The 21376-nt window shown below is 43.5% G+C and overlaps 1 protein-coding gene across 3 annotated transcripts in view; it reads right to left on the reverse strand.

The window, feature by feature from the left end:
* CA8 (carbonic anhydrase 8) overlaps nucleotides 1–21376 on the reverse strand; it is a 210623-nt gene that overhangs the window by 31155 nt on the left and 158092 nt on the right. For all 3 annotated transcript variants that reach the window (XM_032610212.1, XM_032610211.1, XM_032610210.1), the window contains 2 exons: nucleotides 6329–6424; nucleotides 380–442 (listed from right to left, as the gene is read on the reverse strand). In XM_032610212.1, coding sequence (XP_032466103.1) covers nucleotides 380–442; nucleotides 6329–6424 — 159 coding nt within the window. The remainder of the gene's footprint in view (nucleotides 1–379; nucleotides 443–6328; nucleotides 6425–21376) is intronic.

Below are 21376 nucleotides of genomic sequence, written 5' to 3' on the forward strand. Positions count from 1 at the left end.
TTTTGCTCAGGGTGGGGGAGGGCTAGAGTCAGAGTAGCTGAGGTCTGTCCCTCAGGCACTGCCGGCTGGCATACTGATCCCCAATAAAATCCCTGGACACCAAGGCCCAGGAAAGCTTCCCTGGTTGGCAATGCTTCACACGTGTTGTGACATCACTGCCAGGAGAATCAGGTGTGTCCCTATGCGACTCCACGGGGCGGGGCTGTCTGGAAGCTTGTGGCTCGCTTCTCTGGGACTGTAGCCTTCCGCTGGAAGAAACCACAACCAGGAGGCTAAGCACTTGGCTGTGAGTCCTTTTAGGGAATCTCCCAGCCTGAAGGTGGGCTTGGAAGCCTCTGACACAGCCAGTAGTTTTATTTTCTTTTAAAGAATGACTTACCTTATATTGAATATCCTGGAGGATTTCAGTTACAGCCTTCAGGCCTACGTGTTCTTTTCCGATCTGCAAAGTGTAAAGCATAAACCAGAACCATAAAGCTTTTAAATATGTAGCTTCTACTTAAAATAACCAACAGAAGTGAAGTTCAAGTTCACCTGAATGTCCTTCCTAGGGAACAAATGCCCTTTTTAATAACAGCCAGGTCACGTCTACTGAAGGCAATTAAAGGTGTAACAGTAACAGAAGCCAGTACAAGAAAGTATTAGATATGTTCCTAGACATTTCCAAGAATCCATTCCAAATTCACCTTGCTAAGTACAGGTTTACCCACTGTGCTATATATATATAAAGTAATAATACTGCAATGTAGAAATTTCAAGGATGTTTCTGAATTAAAATTATTCATCACATGCCCAAAGCCTTCCGTTTTCACCCTGGGCATTTCTAGGTCATTACTATAAAGATTTTATCCGTGTTGAAAAAGTTTTATTAACTCAGAAAAATGAGTACATGGTTTCACACATACTCATTGTCCTGTCACCGAAACCAGGACATTTCTTGATTACCACAGAACACAGTTCTATAATCCCCTTTTTATTCTTAAATAAATAAGGATATGCTGTTCGTAGCTTTCTGTGTTTTTTTTCCGGGCCCTGCTGAGTGGCTTGCGCAGTCTTAGTTCCCTGACCAGGGACTGAACTCAGGCCATGTCCGTGAAAGCTCTGAGTCCTAACCATTGGACCACCATGGAATTCCCAGTAGCTTTCTCTTTTAAAGCATTATGTATCATTACATTTTTTCAGTGTATAAAATGTTCCAAAGAATTTGAGACTTTAAAAAGAATATGACATTAAATATTCCTGACTCTAACTTGAAAAATTGTAAATGCAATCTGATTTCCATTTTTCAGCCAAGTTTCAACAGTCCATGATAATGGAGGGCAGTCACAGCAGAGACAATTTATAACCTCAGACAAACAATCCTTGTTACAGTTGGCTTTTTCTCTTCCACATAAATTTTGGACATATATACACTACCAAACGTAAAATAGATAGCTAGTGGGAAGCAGCCGCATGGCACAGGGACATCAGCTCGGTGCTTTGTGACCACCTAGAGGGGTGGGATAGGGAGGGTGGGAGGAAGGGAGACACAAGAGGGAAGAGATATGGGAACATATGTATATGGTTAACTGATTCACTTTGTTATAAAGCAGAAACTCACACACCATTGTAAAGCAATTATACTCCAATAAAGATGTTAAAAAAAATTTTTTTTGGAGAATGACCTACAAGGAGCTAGAAGAGCTGTCACCATGTTTATATTCCCTGTTTCTGTCCACGTGATCCAACTGGGAAACAGGCTAGGTGAAAGGGCATCAGAGGAAAGAGGTGAGACAAGAAACTTACATAACCTAAGATAGGCCAATCAGTTCAAAATAATTGAGACATCATTTTCCAAGTGTTTGCAATTCCTGAGATAGGCACTAAAAACAGAAAATGAATTCTCTTAAGTTAAAAAAATGTATATATATATATAATATGTGCATATGTGTATACACACACACACACACACACACACACACACATATATATCTTAGGGAAATTTACTCCTGGGTGCAAGAGCCTGGACCTGTAGGCAGACGCCTTCCCCCCATCCTCAGGGGAAACAGACGCCTCTGCTGCACTGGTTTAGCCACAACGTAGCAGGTGGGTGCTTACACCCACAGGTCGGCTCTGTCTTTACTTCATGCATCTCTTGTCAGAGCTTAACTCTTTGAAGAGTCCACATCTGAACACTGTACGGCCACACAGTGTAGTGGTCCAGGAGCAAAGGTCACTTGCGTCGGATGCTGGGTTCTGACCCTGACTCTCTTTTCAGTCTCGAGCAAGTTTACCTAACCTCTGTGTCCTGCAGCTTCCTCCTCTATACAGTGGGGCAGACAAAAGTGACGGGGTTGAAGATAAGACTCAGTCAAACAAAAACCTTAGAACAGGGACTTCCCTGGTGGTCCAGTGGCTAAGACTCTGCGCTCCCAATGCAGGGGGCCGGGCCCGGGTTCAATCCCTGGTCAGGGAATTAGATCCCACGTGCCGCAACCAAGAGTCCATATGCCGCAACTAAAATTCCCGCATGCCACAACTAAGACCCAACGTAGTCAAATCAATCAATCAATCAATCAATCAATCAATCTTTTTTAAAAACAAACCTTGGAACAGGGCACGGTGCACTATAGTTCAGACTACTCTCAATCAGAAAGCTCCACGGCATCAAATACAGTTCTTACATAAAGCAGCACTGGGGAACTCTTACTGGCTCCTTCTGTCTATAAAGGTTCTTTACCTTATGGGCAAAACTTTGTATTTTGCAACCAACTTCAGTTACTGCTCAATCTCTTTCTTTCTTTGTCAAAGTTTTGTCTGAAGGGGTTACAGCCACCAAAAAGAAAATATAGATGGATCCTCTGCACACCTCAGCCCCTAAAATCCTACAGCAGTCCAGGTGGCAACGCAACATGGGACCAAGAGTCTGCCGGGAGCCCAGTAACTCCTGACCCTCCCCTCGGCCATCTTTCACCGCCTCCCCAAATGCCAGCCCTCTGGTGAGTTTCCTCTCGGACGACCTCAACCCTGCACGGCCCTGCGCTTTTTCCGCTTCTAACGCTAATCCCCCGTCATTTTCCACCGCAGCCTCTGAAACTGGATGACTCCACAGCTTTGACAAGCTCTCCCGCCACCTCCCCCAGGGGGTGTCTGTGAACTCTTGGGGTCTGCTCAAGGCCACCACCCTCCCAGGCCTTTGGAGTGGACACTGCACAGTCTCCCTCAAGACAGGAGTGAGAGCTGTGGCCAGCTCCCAGCTGTCACTTTTAGATGGGTCTTCTACCCCACAAGCCCAAAGCCACCCTCCTCCTCTGAGCAGACTGCCCTCCCCCGATGCGATCCTGCTCTACTGGTCACTTACTGACCCACCGGTCGTTCGCAGTGCTCATCCCTTCCTGCCGTCACTCCGGAGGACTTCAGCATCCCTGTGCGCGACCTGTGCCCTCCCTGGCCTCTCTCTTTACCCCTCAGTCCATGGCCATCAGCTCCCTCCCACCTCAGCAAACCAATCCTGAGAACACACCCTGGATTTGTCTTCACTCTGAAAACTGCAACTCCAAACAAAGACCATTGCCTCTGACCACAAGTGCCCATCTGGCCAGCTCTCTCTTCTTTTCTCTCTCTTCCTATTCACCGATCACAAGGCGTCACGCCCCTCAGGTCCCTCCTGGCTTCATCCCTTTCCCTTCCCGCCTATGCTGAATGACACCTCTTCAAACATTCTCCATTCTCTAATCCCTTTGTCCTCCTAAACCTTATGCTCTGTAACGGGTCAATACAACAATTAATTTGTTAGAGGGACTTTCCTGGCAGTCCAGTGGTTAAGACTCCGTGCTTCCATTGCAGGGGGCATGGGTTCGATCCCTGCTCGGGCACGGCCAAAAAAAAAGAAAATTGCTAGAATTCTCTGCTCCTCTCCCTGGATGGAGAACAGCCCACGATCCGCTGTCCTGTACCATCTGTGATGTCCAATCTCAAGTGGGTCTCCCACAAGGACCGTGAAGTCTATTGTCATTCCCCTCCTGCGCTATCTCAAAACCCAATCCCACACCCGTATTTCCTTTGCTCTATAAATAATTTTGCTTTGCATGTCTCAGAGATAGTACAGGTCATCAGGCATAAACTCCCCTAAATTCCTGGCTTTCTTCACCTAAAAATGTGTGCCGTTTGTGCCCACCCTTTCCTCCTGGCCCTCTATTTCGGAGAAGGGTTGGGGCCCGTCCTGTCCAGGATCAGTCCATCCACCTAAGCTCTCATCCCACGCCTTTCCACCTCTTCTGAGGCTTTTCTACATCAATTATCCCCTTTCTTGCTGGTATGTTTAAACAACATCTACGTTAGCCCTTTTTGCTCAGAATAAAAACACAGGCCCATCTCGGATCTCAATATGAAACAATCTGAACCCTGCTGTGCACATCACCACTAGTTATCACCCCATCTGTCTTTGAGTCAAGCTTCCTGAAAGGGAAGTCTATCCTCACTGCCTGGACTTCCTCCCCTCTACTTCTCCCAGCCTCTGACCTAAGTGCAAGACCCCCGCATGCAGTCCTTTCCTCTCTGCCTCAGCTGACACTCCTGATCAGCCCTTCTTTCCTCCGTGAACGTTTGCTCTATAGTTTCTGTGACTCTGTTCTCTCCCGAGAAAGGCATTTTCATGTAGATAACCTGGATTTTCTCTCCTATGGAAAGTTAGAGCCAGAGTACAAGCCCCCAAGCTTTGCCTGCCTCCAGTAATGAGCTGGTTCCAGGGAACGGCGATGTTTGGTCCCAAGAGACTCGGCTTCCAATCTAGTGCACTTTACTGCATGTCAGCTGTTCTACACTGAGAAGCAGTAAGTGAAAACATCAAGTTATCATACTGAATTCCATTCACAAGTATGTATTGAGTACTGCCTCCAAAGATGAAACTAACATGTTCCCTCCCCTCCTACAGATGACTATTTGGTTATTTATGTTCTTATTTTTATTTTATTCTTATTTTTTTTTAATAATGAGACATTGCCTTCTACTTCTACTGCCTCATGCTGTCAAATCTGGATGCTCTGTTAACTTTCTCGGGTTACAAAAGATGGACGTTAACAGTTATTATTTTCAATATACTAAAGATTATCAAAATATATTTGTAGTATAATTTGAAACATTTTTCATCAACATTTTGTGATTCCATTCTCCTTATACAATGCAGATATAAAATAGAAGGAATATAGGGCCCTGCCCGTGAAAAACGCATGAAATGAATTGAGAAGAAGATTTATCTTAAAATGTAAGGATTTGTTTTAAATTCCATGACATGTGTTATACTTTAAAAACATGGATTTCAAAATACTAAAAGGCTAAATAAAACTGGAAGGTTACTTTCAAACATCAATAAAGAAATATCTTAGAGGTATTTATAACAGGAAATTGTTAGAATTAATACTATTGAAATATATGCCACCCCGAAAAAAAGAGGTTTCAAAAGGCCCCTTCCTCAGCACTCTTTGGAAAATTAAGTTATTACGGACCACTAGGTTATCCAAAGGCAGCCTGGAACCACACAGAGTGGACAATGGTTTCTGGTCCTGACTGGTGACATCAAATCCCTGTGTGACTATAAACAATGACGTGGCCTCTTTGGCCCTTGGTTTCTCTTCTGTAAGAGGCAGAAGGGGGAAGCCTACAATTTCCAGAGTCTCCTTCACCTCTACATCTTTTATTACATCGAGTAATTACATCAAGACAAAGTTTTAAAAGATTCACCTTAGGAACTAAATTAAAATTTTACCTTTGAAAGCATATGGTCCGCTTCTGTATGTTTCACTAAATTTATATAATATTCTTTTTGCCCACCAAAGAGCTCAAATCTAAACTTTACATTGACTATATCCACCAAGGTCTTTGCCGCTCTCATTTTATCAGTGTTTTCTACAAGGCACTTCAAATCATCTTAGAGTGAAAATTATTAATAACGAATAGCTAAAGGAATCTACTGTATGATTATAGTATTGATTTCTCTTAGATTTTGCAGGAAGGCGAGGTCCAAAAATATTTTCTGAAATTCTTTTTCAATAACAAAATGAACTCTGCCTTCAGGAGACGTTTTCTAACTGCTTTCTCCAAAGACCCTGAATGCCACTCCGAAGAAAAGTTCTAATAAGCCAATGAATCATTTTCTACCAGTGAATATGGCTGCTCATCCTTGACCCAGAGAGATCAAGTTTTCCATTTTTAAAGTATCAGTGCTCTCTGTATAGGTGTTTAATGTCACCTCTAAGTAGTAAACATGAGAGACAACAAAAAACCTTTTGCAAAATGAATTAGAAATAAGCATCTCTGCACAATATAGCAATCATAGCAGGAGACCATTTACCTGAACAAACAAGGCAATGATGGCGATTCCACGGGGCTTCCCCACAGCCTCATCGATACTGCCAAACAAGGTGGAGTTCCAGTGTATCAGGTGGAGCTGGGTGAGCAAGAACAGACAGGTACCCTCGTTACTAAATGTACTTCCGCTCAGGAAATCAAAGACGTTATCAACTGCTCCTTGACCATATCTGTATGGTGTCATATGCAACGAGAGTATCACAAACAGACACAGAGATGACTGGTTCTCTGTATGAATTCCTCCCTTCTCATTTCTGAACAGAAGCAGTGCTGAATGCCACTCAAGTTCTGCTTTTGTCCTAATCAGGAGCACATCTAAGAAGACTCGCAGATTTCACACTGATTTAGCTGCCTTTCCTTAGATGCCATCCCCTCTGGCTCTCAATAAAACAGAACTCCGGTCTGGGCACAAACACCAGAACTCATTCGAAGGATTACCACCTACATACTCAAGTACCGTGTCACCCAGTATTTCCATCAAGGATAATAACAAAACCGGTCTCCAATTCTGTAAGTTCTTTCCACTCTCTAAGAATAGGTAGACAGATAGCATCCTATAAAAGGCGCTGCACCTTTTTAAAGCATGGTAACATAATGAATGCTGATGGAGAACTCTAAACGAAAGCCATTTCCTGCCCTGGAGATAAAATTTTACCTGTGAAGGAATGACAAACAATACTCCAGAGGATTCTCCCACTACTAGCCCCGTAAAGCTCTGTAGTCTTCAGGTTTGTCTAGAATGTGCACTTGCTCCTACAGTGCTCATAAAACGCTTGCAAGAAGCCAGATTCAATTCCCTGGTTAAAATCAAATGGCCGCTGAGGTTCTCAGTGGAACAGTAGCAAGGTAAACCTTCTGCCTAGAATACTAATCTTCATCACTTTAGCTTTTAATCAAGTTACCATTACTTGCTGCCTGAAAACAGTGACCCATTTAAAAACTAGTTTTAATCCAAAAAGACATACTAAAATTCAATCACCATGTCATTTTAGCATCCATATTAAAATATTAAGGAAAATTATCATGAGGACTGCCATTAACTTTGAAGTTTCTCCTGCTGAATTTGTCCCGCTAGAATTCAAGATTATAAAGCTGACCACTAGGGGGAAGTAATGAGGTCCTCTGCCTATAATAGAAACGGTCACCCAGGACAGGTCAGGCTATGAAAAGCCCACATGAACTTGGATTGTCCAGTAAATGTAACTGTCAAGGCACTGCCTTTAAGAAAGCGATGTTCTATAACCTTTCAGTTAGTAATGAAAGACAGACCAATTTAAATCTTTCCTTTTCCGGCTGCAACAATAGCTTTGGAGCCCCAGTGGTACAGATAAGAATTGATTGCCTTAATTAAATCAACAAAAAAAGCCCAAGGTTGAAATCTATTTTTATTCCACAAATTTCAAAGTTCAAATCAACATTTTTCTTACTTCTCATAGCGACAGTATGGATCTTTTTTTTTTTTTTTTTTTTTCTGAAACAAAACAAACCAAAAAAAGTATGTTTGGGGTTTTTTTGTTTGTTTTTTTGCCACTCCTCCATAATTCAGCAACATCATCACTCACACCTGTTCCTCAAAAACTACTTCACATGTTTTTGTGTTTAAAAAATTGAGGGTCTCCACTCCTTAAGTGTGTGCTGTGCATGGCAATCTCGTTTTAAAGAGTACAGTATGGGGGAATTCCCTGGCAGTCCAGTGGTTAGAACTCGGTGCTTTCACTGCTGGGGCCCGGGTTCAATCCCTGGTCGGGGAACCAAGATCCACAAGCCTCGCAGCACACCGCCGCACCCCCCTCCCAAAAAAAAAAAAAAAAAAGAGTACAGTATGGAATACTTGATGGTGGAGAAATATGGCCAACACCACCTGGGCCAGGTGACCAAGGCCAACATCGGCAGTCATCAGACATGTTGATATAGGCACCCTGGACATGATGTGATGAAAAGGACATTTTTCCTGTGTGCTCTTCCTCCCAATAACCCATAACCCCAGTCTAACCCAGAGGGAAACGTCAGACAAATCTCAAGAGAGGGACATTCTACAAAATACCTGACCAGTATTTCGCAAAACTGTCAAGGTCGTCAAAGAACAAAGAAAGCCTGAGACAATGTCACAGCCAAGAGGAGTCTAGGGAAACATGAGAACTAAATGTAAAGTGGTGTCATAGGTGAGATCTTGGAACAGAAAAAGGACATTAGATGAAAATGAAGGAAACTGAATAAAATACTTGTGTATTGAGATTGGTCCACTAATTATAACCAATGTACCATACTAATGTAAGATGTTAATAACAGGGAAAACTGGGTGTAGGTCAGGTGGGAATTTTCTGTACTATTCTCATAATTTTCCTGTAAATCTAAAACTGTTCTTAAAATATACAGTCTATTTTAAAAAAAAAAAAAAAAAGAAAGAAAGAAAGAAAAGAAAAATTAAGGGACATCCTGGCACTTCCACTAACTCAAGCTAAAAAGGATAACAGAAGATCGCTATGACCCTTGTGTGACCAGTACAATAACACAGAACGAAAACAGCAAGAGAATCTCTACCACCTGTTGTCTGCTCTACCACCTGGGTGTTACCATCAGCTGATACTCCAGTAAGGAGCAAAAGAGATTCTTCCCTCACACTCCACAAGGAACCCAAACTTCAGAGACAAAGCTCCAGCCTGGTATTTACTGAGAAACGCCCCTCTCTTGGAGGTGCTTTCTCTCATTAAGACCAAACAAAACATCATCAGAAATCCCCTTTCCAAGCCACTAGAGGATGGTTAATTCAAGGACCAGGCAAATTTCCAACACATTCTGGAAACCAGCTGTAACCGGTAGTAGTCACATAGATGAGCAGTCCACACCCATCACACTCTCTACATTTTTGCTGCCTCTCGGCTTGTGTTCCCTGAGCCCTGCCTCACTCCACCCATATTAGTTTGCTGCCATAACAAAGTGCCACAGACTAGGTGGCTTAAACCACAAAAGTTTATTTTCTGAAAGTTCTGGAGGCGTGAAGTCCGAGATCAAGGTGTGGGCAGGGTTGGTTTCTCCCGAAGCCTCTCTCCTTGGCTTGCGGACGCCCACCATCTCCCTTGACCTCACATGGTCTTTCCTCTGTGCATGTCTGTGTTCAAATTTCCTTTTCTTATAAGGACACCAGTCATACTGGACAAGGGCCCCCACTAGTGACCTCATTTTCACCTAACAGCTTCTGTAAAGATCCTGTCCCCAAACACAGTCACATTCTGCTGTATTAGGAGCTAAGGCTTCAACATATGAATTGGTTGGTGAGGCGGGAGGGGCGGGGGGGGGGTGGGAATTCAGCGCCTAACACCGTCTATCTCCCCCTTTCCTTTCTCCCCAGCTTAATGAAGTTTTTTCAGGTCTGAGAAGCCTGAATTATTCACATCACCTTCCCGTCTCCCTCAGCCCCTTCTTTATTCCTATCATCTTATATTTTGCCTTATATTAGTGTTGGTTCTGTTTCATAGAGCAAAGCCATAGAGACAGGAAAATCATCAGTGCCTGTGAAGAACTGAGTACTTCGGAGGTAACTAGAGGGCACATAAGACCAGCAGTGACAGGAGAGATGGGGCTGGAAAGTTAGAGGGGTTAGGATGGCACAGAGGTTTAAATTTTATCATAACTGTGCTTTGGGAAACACTAAAGCAATATATTATTGCAGTGAATATTATTATTACTTATGCTGCTTACAATCAATCAAAATCCCCTTTCAAAGGTTCTTCCGACAGAACGGGGATGGATGGAAGTATCTGGCGTGGGAGGTGGGAAGGTACGCTAGGTGGCTACCACGGAAGTTCCAACAGAAGATTATGATACAGGTGTGCAGTGATTAACTTTGTGTGTCAACATGGCTAGGCTATGGTGCCCAGCTGTTTGGTCAAACACCAGTCTAGATGTTGCTTTGAAGGTATTTTTTAGCTGTGGTAACATTTAAGTCAGTTGACTGAGCAAAGCAGAATTACCCTCCGTTATGTGGGTGGGCCTCATCCAATCAGTTGAAGGAGAAGGAATTCTACCTCCGGAGTGAAAAAATCCTACCTGCATTTCCAGCCTCTGGCCTGCCCTGCATACTTCAGATTTTCCAGTTCCTTAAAATAAATCTTAACTCTCCTCTCTCTGTCTCAGAATATATATATACTGTTTCTCCTGAGAACTCTAATACAGGTTGTACAAACAAACAAAAAGTGTGTGACGAGAAAAAAAAGTGTGGAGATGAACGGAGGTTTAAATCTGAACAAGATTAGAAGCAACAGGAATAAAGACAAAGGGCTCTAACAATTAATGTGACAGTGTTTGCAATTTGCTCTTCTAAGACTAAACATGGCTCCTCTGGCAAAGGGTCGGGGACAAAATGATCTACTGATGCTCAAAAAGAACATATTAGAACATCTGCTTACATTTACTTTTATCCAATGTCTTTTCATTTCAATTTTCCTATGCTACACAAAATAGATTATATATATAATATACGTATCAGTACATCTATAACACGTATTAGTACATGAATTAATTTAGTAATTTAGTAATTTAGTAATTTAGCACATATTGAGGACATGTGCTCTGAAATTTGTCTGGGGACAAATGGATTTGAACGGAAAGGCATTTGATACTAAGGATATGGTTTAGATAATGATGACGCAGCCCATGGAGTCCCAGGGAGGCTTAGCAGAGGTCCAAGCAGACAGTTATCTGCTGAGGGCACATGGGAGACTCACTTCCAAGTCTAACAGTGCAGACACGCTCTGGGGCGGGGCAGGTCTACAGCAGAGGGCAGAACGGCAAGGGGCAACACTGCACTTGTGCGACTCTAGTGCTAACTTCTTAGAGGCAACAGCTCTCATAAAAGACTTCTGAGCTGGGAGCCACCAGCCTTAGACGCTTGTTTCAGCTCCTAGCTCTGCGAACTTCACAAGCCACCACCTCTTGAAGCATGTCTCCCTATACCGTAAGGAGAGCTACGCCTTAAAGCTCGGCTTCTTCACACCTTCTCTGTCCTCCCGTTGGGCTCTCTTTACCCCTATATTCCTATCACATTTCGCCCTCCTTAGCTTTAGTTACACGTGACCCACAAAGGCAGAGAAGCGGGATGATGCCTTGGAGGGCGGCAAGCATCTTTCCAGTTTGCAGTGCAGCCCAAGGTCATCAACACTGCTCGTTTCTAAGGAGGACATGGGTTGGAGGGTGTGCTGACTCCGTCCGCTGCCTCGACTCAGAGGGGCCCGTCTGCTCAGCCAGCTCACTCCTCCGATGACACAGGTAGGACTTGGCCTCACGAAGGTCTCTGGAGCCTAGACCTTCTTTGCCTGCAAACACACGGGACAGCAGGTGGCAGAGGGCTTGCCTCTTGCAGTCTGAACCCAAACTCCTACCAAGCTTGCCAACAAGAACAGCTGAACAACAGATGATTCTTCCTCAGCGGAAGTGAGGGGCAGCTCCCCACCCGCTCAGTGACTCTTCCTCGAGAAGCAAAATGTTCTGTCTTTCTCCCAAACTGGGGTATCAGAGCAGGAAGCCCACAGTTAAAGCTGAGTCTTTCCTCACCTCTTACCATTCTTCCTCCACCCCACCCACCAAGGCCTCCGTGCACGTGGCCTCGTGTGTTAACAGTGTACGTTATTACAGAGACATAAAAGAGCAAAGACCCATTATTACTCTGTCAGCATCACGACCCTCACTCCTTCCTATTAAAAAAAATCTGACCCTAGGATAACAACGGTAAAGCAACCTTTTACAGTTTTAGAGAAAATCTTTGCTCTTTTGCTGAAGGGCTCACAAATTCCAATTTCCTGCCATTGATTATGCCGCTACGCCATGAGTACCTGCGAAACGTTCATCTTAATGTACTTAACTCACAGCGAAAGATAAATGTGTCCAAAGTTATGAAACTGTGACAAGCCGTAGCCTTATAATCATTTATTTGTCACTGAGAAAAAATAAGTTTGAACAGTTTGTGGCAGCCTAACAGAAAGCTATCGTCAAGATAAATGAGGTTTATTATTAACACAAATAACACAACCACATTAGAGTACAAAAGAATGAATCATGAGGAATGGAAAAAGCAGTAAAAACTGAAAAGGCAATTATGACTCACACGTTTCTCTCCCCAGCCCTGTACTCACACAGGTTCTGTGTCTTCTATCTTCAAATGCTTAATGGACATTTCCTTTCAAGTGGCTTCGAGCCACTTCAAGCTGAGTATTTCCAGAACTGACATCCATTCCCTTCAAAGGCACCGTCTCACTGTTTTCTTCATGGAGCCCCCAACCCCCCGGAGACCCCCACCTCTTTATCTCCAACTCACCAAGGCTTTGCTGACCCCTAATCATTTGCATTTCAAAGCTCAACCAATCTCTCTCTAACACTGCTCTCACCGTATTTCTCTGTTCAAAATCTCTAACTTCCTTCATTGCCTGCCCATACAGGGCTTAAATTTCTCCAACCCCATCCTTCCCCAACTATCCCCAAATACTCAAATCAAGTGGGACTCCTGACTCCTCACAACACCCTCCCCGTCCCGTTTCTGTTACACTCACTTGAAATGCTGTTCCCCCCGTCTTGCCGCTTACCCAAATTCTACCCACCCTCCGAGGCCTCCACAGGCATCTGATAGACAGATAGATTGGAGCTGGAGATAGAGATAACATGAACCAACAGATACGAAGGGAAAGGGATAATGGGTCTCCGTCCTAAACCACTAACCAAAAGTAGGATGAGTCCAGTTTTAGGTGTTGAAAGTTACATCATTACAGTCAAACTGGGTCCCATCAGTAAGAGATGCAGAACCAGAATTGCCTGGAGAGGTAGGGGCTCGAGGTGCAGACTGCAGACATCCCTAGATACCCAGAGACGGCCTTATAAGGTCAGCTCACCCAGGGGTCAAGTCCCAGGAGAGACCAACGGAAGGGTAAGGACTGAGCTTTGGGTAAGGGTGAGATGAGGGAAAGGGGACCATCAAATACGCAGGAGGAAACCCAGAAAATTCCAAAGTCCTGTTAGGACCAACGAGAAAAGACTTTCTGGAAGAAAGCATGGTTAGCAGGGTCAAGGCTCTACCACAACAAAGCGACAATAGCTACAAAAAAGAAAAGAAAAGAAGGACAGAAAGAGACTTTGGATTGATGTCCTTAAGATTATTGAGAAGGCGGCTGCAGTACAATGAAAGGAGCAGAGGCAGAGTGTAAGGACATCAGGGTGAACAAGTGGGGCAGGGCCAGCTCAGCCTAGAAGGTGGGCAGTGAGCGTCGGAAAACAAATCGAAAGGTAGCTGTAGGGAGGGCTAAGGGATTTTTTTTTTTAAATAAGAAGAATCAGTTTGCCTGAGTTTAAGAAAAATTCACCTTTCACTTGTAGTATTCCTTTTTTTAAAATTGAAGTATAGTTGATTTACAATGTTAATTTCTACTGTACAGCAAAAATGATTCAGTTATACACATATATATGCATTCTTTTTCATATTCTTTTCCACTATGGTTGATCACAGGATATTGAATACAGTTCCCTGTGCTCTACAGTAGGACCGTGCTGTTTATACATCCTATATACAATAGTTTGCATCTGCTAATCCCAAACTCCCACTGCATCCCTCTCCACCTCTCCCTTGGCAACCACAAGTCTGCTCTCTCTGTGAGTCGTTTCTGTTTCGTAAATAAGTTCATTTGTGTCATCTTTTAGATTCCATATGTGTCATCTTTAACTTGTAATATTCTTTTAATCTACTCTTTTAATGGGCAAAAGTAAAACCTGAAAGAATCACAGGCTGCTATAAGCGTTGAAAAATCAGAAGTATTCAATGCACCTATGACAACAGGTGTAACTGAACCTGAAAACCATTTTTCTGAAAACTACAGTCATCAAGACCCTTCCTCTGAGCTAGGCCACAATTCAACACAGAGTCACAGAAGAAAAGGAGTCACCAAGAGCACGTCCTGGTTTTTGTGCCCTGACTTAACTGCTTTCCTTGGTCCCAAAGAGTCAACCGTGAGAGCTGTAGCAGATCTCCCACTAGATTTTGAGTTTCCGGAGCCGAGTTTCTCACCCGTGCCCTATCACACCCAAACTATCCATTCTCAGCGCACTGGGAAAGAGCTACAAAATTAGAAAAGGAAAAAGAAAGGTTCACATCTTGACTACACTTATGATACTGAGGGTTGAAAGAAGGAAGATGCTAAGTATTGGAATTTTTAAGAAGACAAGAAGACTGGAAGTAAAATGTCTGAGTAACAAAATGGGAGCTTTGAAAAACTGAAAAACAGCAGAGGAAGCACCCCTCTCTCCGTATCCACTCCTAATGGTACGGAGCAGCCATCCATCTGCAGATAAACTGAGATTTAGCGTATATTATTTTCAGGTGCTGTGGCACTTAAGCTGTCATCGTCGATACATTATGCCGCTATTATTCAGAAAAGGACATTCAAGGTGTAGACACAGAATAGTGACAAAGCGCTGTAAAGCAAGGAATGGAAAATAAATTATCTGAAACTCTACCTCTAACTGTCGCCTACTTGTCCCATTTGCCTCAACTTAATGATGTACTTTCTGATATCGGAAAAAGAGAAATAGGAGGATGTGCCGGAGCATTTCGGGGCAACTTCATCTATTAACATATTAATATCAAAAGCTACTTATATGTTCTTAGGGTTAGGGATCCTCAATTTGAAAAGGCACTAGTAAATCAACTACGCTTCAATTTTTTTTTTAATTTTAAAAAAAGAAAAGGCACTAGTTTCATGTAATTTATGAAAACACTTTTTCCAAAGCAGAATGATTTCCTCTTTGCTGATTTCCTTTTGTTTACCTCGATTTTGCTGCCTTCTTAGGAGCAGGGCATCCCAGCATGGTTAGGGTTCTTTTCCCAAAAAACAAAGCTGCCTTTAGGAAATTCACTATGGAAGGTTGGAAAAGGCTCACTGGAGCGAATCGAAGAAAAAATACATCATTTTGAAATATTTTATATTTAGTGTAAGATCAGAAGCAGTTAAAACTGATTCACTGACATTGGTTTCTTGGTTTGCCAAGAAATATCCTCTGTCTTATTTGTGGGTTATGGCTGCAATTAAGTCACTATAACTTAAATCCTCTATATTTCATGTGTCATTCTATAAAATAAAGAAGGTAAAGAGACTGTCAAAGGGTCTTGGTGGTATAGAATGTAAGTCATCTAGAGACTGCATCTGTTATTCAATCCCCCTCTGCCCCCAAATGAGAACCACATTTGACAACAGAGCTCTAAAATAATCAAGGCATTCATCAAAACATGTACTGAGCACCGATAACATCTAGGGTTTTAGTGTGCACTGCTTTCACACTGGAAATACAAAGACCTCCAATAGTTTTATAAAAGAATCCAGGGCATGAATAAATAAAAACATGAAATTGATAGTTCAACAGAAGAAAAAATGAGCACAAAGGGTCTGCGTGCCCCGTAAATGACAGAGGATGCTCTGAGTATGTGTATTTATTTAACGAGCACTGGTACTACCTGCTCTGCCAGGCGCTGTTCCTAAAAAACATCACCTCGCTCAGCCCTCACTATCATCTTTACGATGGTAGATGCCACGACTGCCGCCAACCCTGCATCTTTTTTTGTAATATATAAATTTATTTTATTTTTATTTATTTTTGGCTGCGTTGGGTCTTTGTTGCTGCGTGCGGGCTTTCTCTAGTTGTGGCGAGCAGGGGCTACTCTTCGTTGTGGTGCACGGGCTTCTCTTGTTGCGGAGCACGGGCTCTAGGCACACAGGCTTCCGTAGTTGTGGCACATGGGCTCAGTAGTTGTGGCTCACGGGCTTAGTTGCTCTGCAGCATGTGGGATCTTCCCGGACCAGGGCTCGAACCTCTGTCCCCTGCATTGGCAGGTGGATGCTTAACCACTGCACCACCAGGGAAACCCCAGTCCCGCATCTTAATGAGAAGGGAACGGAGGCACAGAGGGGGAAGTAGCCAGCCCGGGGTTGCACAGCTGACAAGTGACAGAGCCAGACCTGGTCCCGGGCGGCTTGGCTCCGTTGCCTCTAGGCCGCCTCTCTCCTCCAAAGAGGGAGGGTAGAAGACTGAGCAGGTTAGAACTCTCAGCGTGATTGTTCACAGAACATGTGGAGGAACGACAAACAACGTCCTCTGGAGAGACAAGAAAAACCAGGGAAGAGGAATGGAGAATGTACAACCCAAGAAATGGCTAGAATCCAGCCAGGCTGTGCCCAAGGCCAAGAGCACACCCAGTGTGAAAGAATGCTCTTTTCTCACTACAAGCTCCTGGAAAATTATCTGAGCCCCCGGGGTCTCAGCTGTAAAAGAGAGATCAGACCACCTAACGTGTAAAGCCGTTACAAGGACAAGGGATCTTATTTGGAAAGTTCCTGGTAAATAGGAAGTGCTAACTAGAGCCAATTACGGTCAAGAGAAGCAGGAGGCACCTTGGAAAGGTGGGCAGGGTTGTATTTAAACAGCTCGATCTCTGAAAACGAAGGTGTGCTCATCTACCTTCTGTCTGGTTATTTTCTCATTATGCTGCCGGAGCTCACTGTTTATTTTCTTTCTTTTTTTTTTTTAACATCTTTATTGGAGTATAATTGCTTTACAGTGGTGTGTTCATTGCTGCTGTATAACTAAGTGAATCAGCTATACATATACATATATCCCCACATCCCCTCCCCCTTGCGTCTCCCTCCCACCCTGCCCATTCCACCCCTCTAGGTTTATTTTCTTAAGGTTTAATGATAACTAATAATGTTTCCATTATAGAAAGCCAGATCACCAAAGTCAGTCAGCCGTTCAAAGGCCTCCAGGAAGTAGGCTGATAGATGGGGGAAAGGTGGGATGGGGCAGGAGGGAGGGGCTGTGAAACAGGGGAATCGGTGCCCTGCCCGCGGTGCTTAAACTCCCAAATTTAAAAAGCCGGGCTACCCTGGTGGCTTAGTGGTTGAGAGTCCGCCTGCCGATGCAGGCGACACGGGTTCGTGCCCCGGTCCGGGAAGATCCCACATGCCGCGGAGCGGCTGGGTCCGTGAGCCATGGCCGCTGAGCCTGCGCGTCCGGAGCCTGTGCTCCGCAACGGGAGAGACCACAACGGTGAGAGGCCCGCGTACCGCAAAAAAAAAAAAAAAAAGCACAGTGCCAACGGGATCCAGCCGTAAATCCAGCCCCAAAGGCGACCGGTTTGCAGCCCCTCGGGAACATCGTTAATATTCCAACAGCAAGGTCTCCTGCCTGGAAGTGAAAATAAAGCCATCGGAAAGGGAACTGTCTCTGCTTCCCGCCGCCAGGACATCCTGCCAATCTCCCCTCCTTCCTCCCAAGGCAACGCTTGAGTCAACACCTGCCTCTGCTCTGTTCTTCCCTGCCCCCACGAGGGGCCTTGCCCCATCAGTTCTGCGGCCAGACGCCTCCCTCTCTAATGAGCTGAATCACCATTTAAATATGTGCAGATTTTTCTCATCCTTAAAAAACAAACACTTCCCTGACCTCAAATCCTTCCTACTTTCTCTAAACAGCAGGCTTTTTCAAACACTTCTCTATGCTCCCCATTGACACTTCCTCCCTGCCCATTTCCTCCACGATCCACTGAAATCCATTTCTCATCCTATCACTGTAGTGAAACTGCTCTCACCAAGTTCACCAGAACCTTCTTCTAACCCACATCTCTGGCTTGGGCTGACTTGACGGCTCTACAGCATCTGAGACCCACCTGTTCTCGAACCGCCCCTCCCCGTGCGTGCCTTGCACCACGCTCTGTGGGTTTCCACCTCCTCAATACCAGTTTCATCTCAGGCTTCTCTACTGGTTTGCTTCCCCTGACTCCCCCCGAGGGGTGGTGCCATCGGGGCTTCATCCTCTCACCTCTTCTCATTAAGCATATTCTTGCTGGGTGACCCCATGTCTTCAATTGTCACCTAGATGCCCAAGATTCCAAAGTCAACATATTTAACCAAATCTCTGTCCCGAGTCTAGATCCCTCTACTAAACTGCCTACTGAAATATTTTATAGTTAGCATTTCAAAATTGAAGTCCCTCCGCCATCCCTCAGACCTCTGTCCCCCTCTTTGTTTCTAGCTCTGTTAATGGACCCAAGCCAAAAACCTCTTCTGTCCTCTTCTTCCCTTACAAACAAACAAGAACTATGTCCTGCAACTTCTACAACTAAGAAATATAGCCACGTGAATGTGATGAAACAATTTTAAAATATTTCTTTATTAGAGAACTTGGAGAGCTTGTTCTAATATCACTGCTCAAAGTGCTTGACCCTCGCTAGAGCATTAATTTAGAGGTGTGTTCAGAACAGAACCAGACCAAGGAGTTGAAAAGGCCTTAGTGAAAGCTAGTGTTCACACTAAAAGATAAGAGCGACAACCAGGCAAAGAACATTCTATGAATTCTAAGAAATCTACAAAATTGAAGAAATGATAGGCAACTTTAACAGAAAAGAAATTCTGTAAGTGTATTTATAGAAATTCATATGTAAAGTTGATTCATACAAAGAGTTTTACAAAATCAAAAGAAAAAGGAAAGAAAGAAAAAAGAACTATGTGCTGACATTTTCTACCTCCTTTACCGTCTCCCAAACGCATCCACTCGGCTTCCTCCCACGAGCAATTCCTTACTTCAGATATCCACGATCTATTGCTAGAATTACGGCCCAGGTCTCTTAACTAGCCTCCATGCCTCCAAGATTGGCTTTTCAAATTCATTGCAGACTCCACCTTGCAGTTATGTCATACTGTCCGCCTGGGAAAGTTCATCAGAGGCTTCTCCCTGTTCATAGGGCACAGTCCTCGCAACGCACTAAAAGAATATGTCTTTCTATAACCTTTGAAAGTGTGGCAAATTTGGCTTATTATGTATTAACTGTTTCAGGTGAGTTGGTGATAAAAATTATAGTAATACGCTCTTTTTAGTAGTAAGAACACATAGAAAGCAATCTTAATTGTATTTAAAATTCAGAACTATTTCATTTCTCTGTGAAATACCACTGTCAATTTTCACCCTCCAACTTTATTATATACCTAGTACATTGCCTCACAACCTAATTTTCAGAAACAATATTTTTTAATCCAATTACAATATTCAAAAATTACGATTTATAATAAAATGCATTTATCTGAAAATGTTAAATAAAATCCATTTTAATCCTCACTGTACCTGGAAAGGTACTTGTCTGTGGACACAGCATACTCAGAGGCTTTCACTTTTTGAATGGCAATTATCTAGAGCAAAAATGAGGATCATTTTATTAGAAATATGAGAAGGCACATATTGTAGAGGGAAAACAATGGTAGTTGGTCTGGGTCTCAGCCATTACCAATGTAACCTTGGGCAACTTATTTAATGCCTCTTGACCTGAATTATTCACCTGAAAAACAGACATAACATCTACCTCTAAGGGATGTTTTAATGATTAAATAAGATATGGCACGTGCCTAGCACATGGATGGCCTTCAAAAGTGTTAACACTGTCCCCACAATTCCCTGAGAACTGCAGTAAAATGAATCTTGCATTAATCCCGTGGCTATGAGAAAATGCAAGGGACAGAAAACTTTCCAACAATATAAACATCTTGCATCTTTGAATTATTGTGAGAAGAGTGAACTTTGACAGGCTATACAACTAGATGAGAACACAGGAAGGCGGCCCTAATCTTATGGACAAAAAATTCTGTAAAGATTGACACCTATGCTTTTTCCCACAAAGTGCTTCCTTATTTATATAAGTTTTGTTATTAACTTTAAAATCATAATGAATTAATCCAACTCACTTGTTGCTCAAGACAGTTGCACAAAGAACCATTCTTTAGCAAACTCACCATAAACCACGTCACTTCTCAGTGCTAATTAAAGGGGACCGTGCTTCCCAGGGTTTTGTGTAAAACTTTCCTGCCAACACAGGAGCAGGGCTCTAGGGAACCAAGTATGAATCAAATTATTTTAAAGGACATTCTAGAAAATTGGATTTTGACTTATTACTGACCTAAAACACAGAGTCCAAGTTTCTTTTCAATGCTGTGATAAGGTACACTATCAATTTCCTTGATTGATGTGGAACTTGTACCAAAACAGCTCAGGGCAAAAAAGGTCAGCTAGGAACAGGAAAAACATCAGTGGGTGTGCACCAGAAAAGCACAATTCAGATAGGAAACTTCACCTACGTTTACATGGCAATACACTGTAATTCTGTACAGCTCATTCTGACATAGGGGGCAAGCATTTCTAAAACAAGATGATTACGTATTGCACATAATCCAAAATGTATAATCAGCAATGCTGAAGTGCTTTAGATGCTCAGAGGGCAGATATGGGAACACCAATTAGGAAATGTGGACTTCGCTTACACCCAATCTTGCCTACCCTTGGGCCTGCCTCTCCAGGACTTGGGGGAGTCTGTTTTACAACACTCCTGATTCCCCTGGTCCATGTAGTCACTGTTGTCTAACCAGTACATACGCTCCACTACTCAAAGCCTTTATCATCTTGGCCATCCAAAACTGTCGTCCAAAACCCTATGCAAATGCAAATAATAGAAACAAAATCATCATTTTCTAGAAGTTTTAATTACTGATAGCATACGTGTTTTAGAGAAATGAAATATATTAAAGAACAAAACTCTGTTTTCATGTGTATATATACTCATTGAGATGGGTCCCTTAGAAAAGCAAGAGCCTTTCTTGCTCTAAAGCAACATAGCTGGACTTCCCTGGTGGTACAGTGGTTAAGAATCCGCCTGCCAATGCAGGGGACACGGGTTTGAGCCCTGGTCCAGGAAGACCCCACAGGCCACGGAGCAACTAAGCCTGTGCGCCACAACTACTGAGCCTGCGCTCTAGAGCCCGCAAGCCACAACTACTGAAGCCCGCGTGCCACAACTACTGAAGCCTGTGCGCCTAGAACCAAGAGAGGCCATCGCAGTGAGAAGCCCGTGCACCGCAATGAAGAGTAGCCCCCGCTCACCGCAACTACAGAAAGCCTGCGCACAGCAACGAAGACCCAACACAGCCAAAAATAAATACAATTAAATCTTAAAATAAATAAATAA

The sequence above is a fragment of the Phocoena sinus genome, chromosome 17, assembly GCF_008692025.1.
Source record: "Phocoena sinus isolate mPhoSin1 chromosome 17, mPhoSin1.pri, whole genome shotgun sequence".
Lineage (NCBI taxonomy): Eukaryota > Metazoa > Chordata > Mammalia > Artiodactyla > Phocoenidae > Phocoena > Phocoena sinus.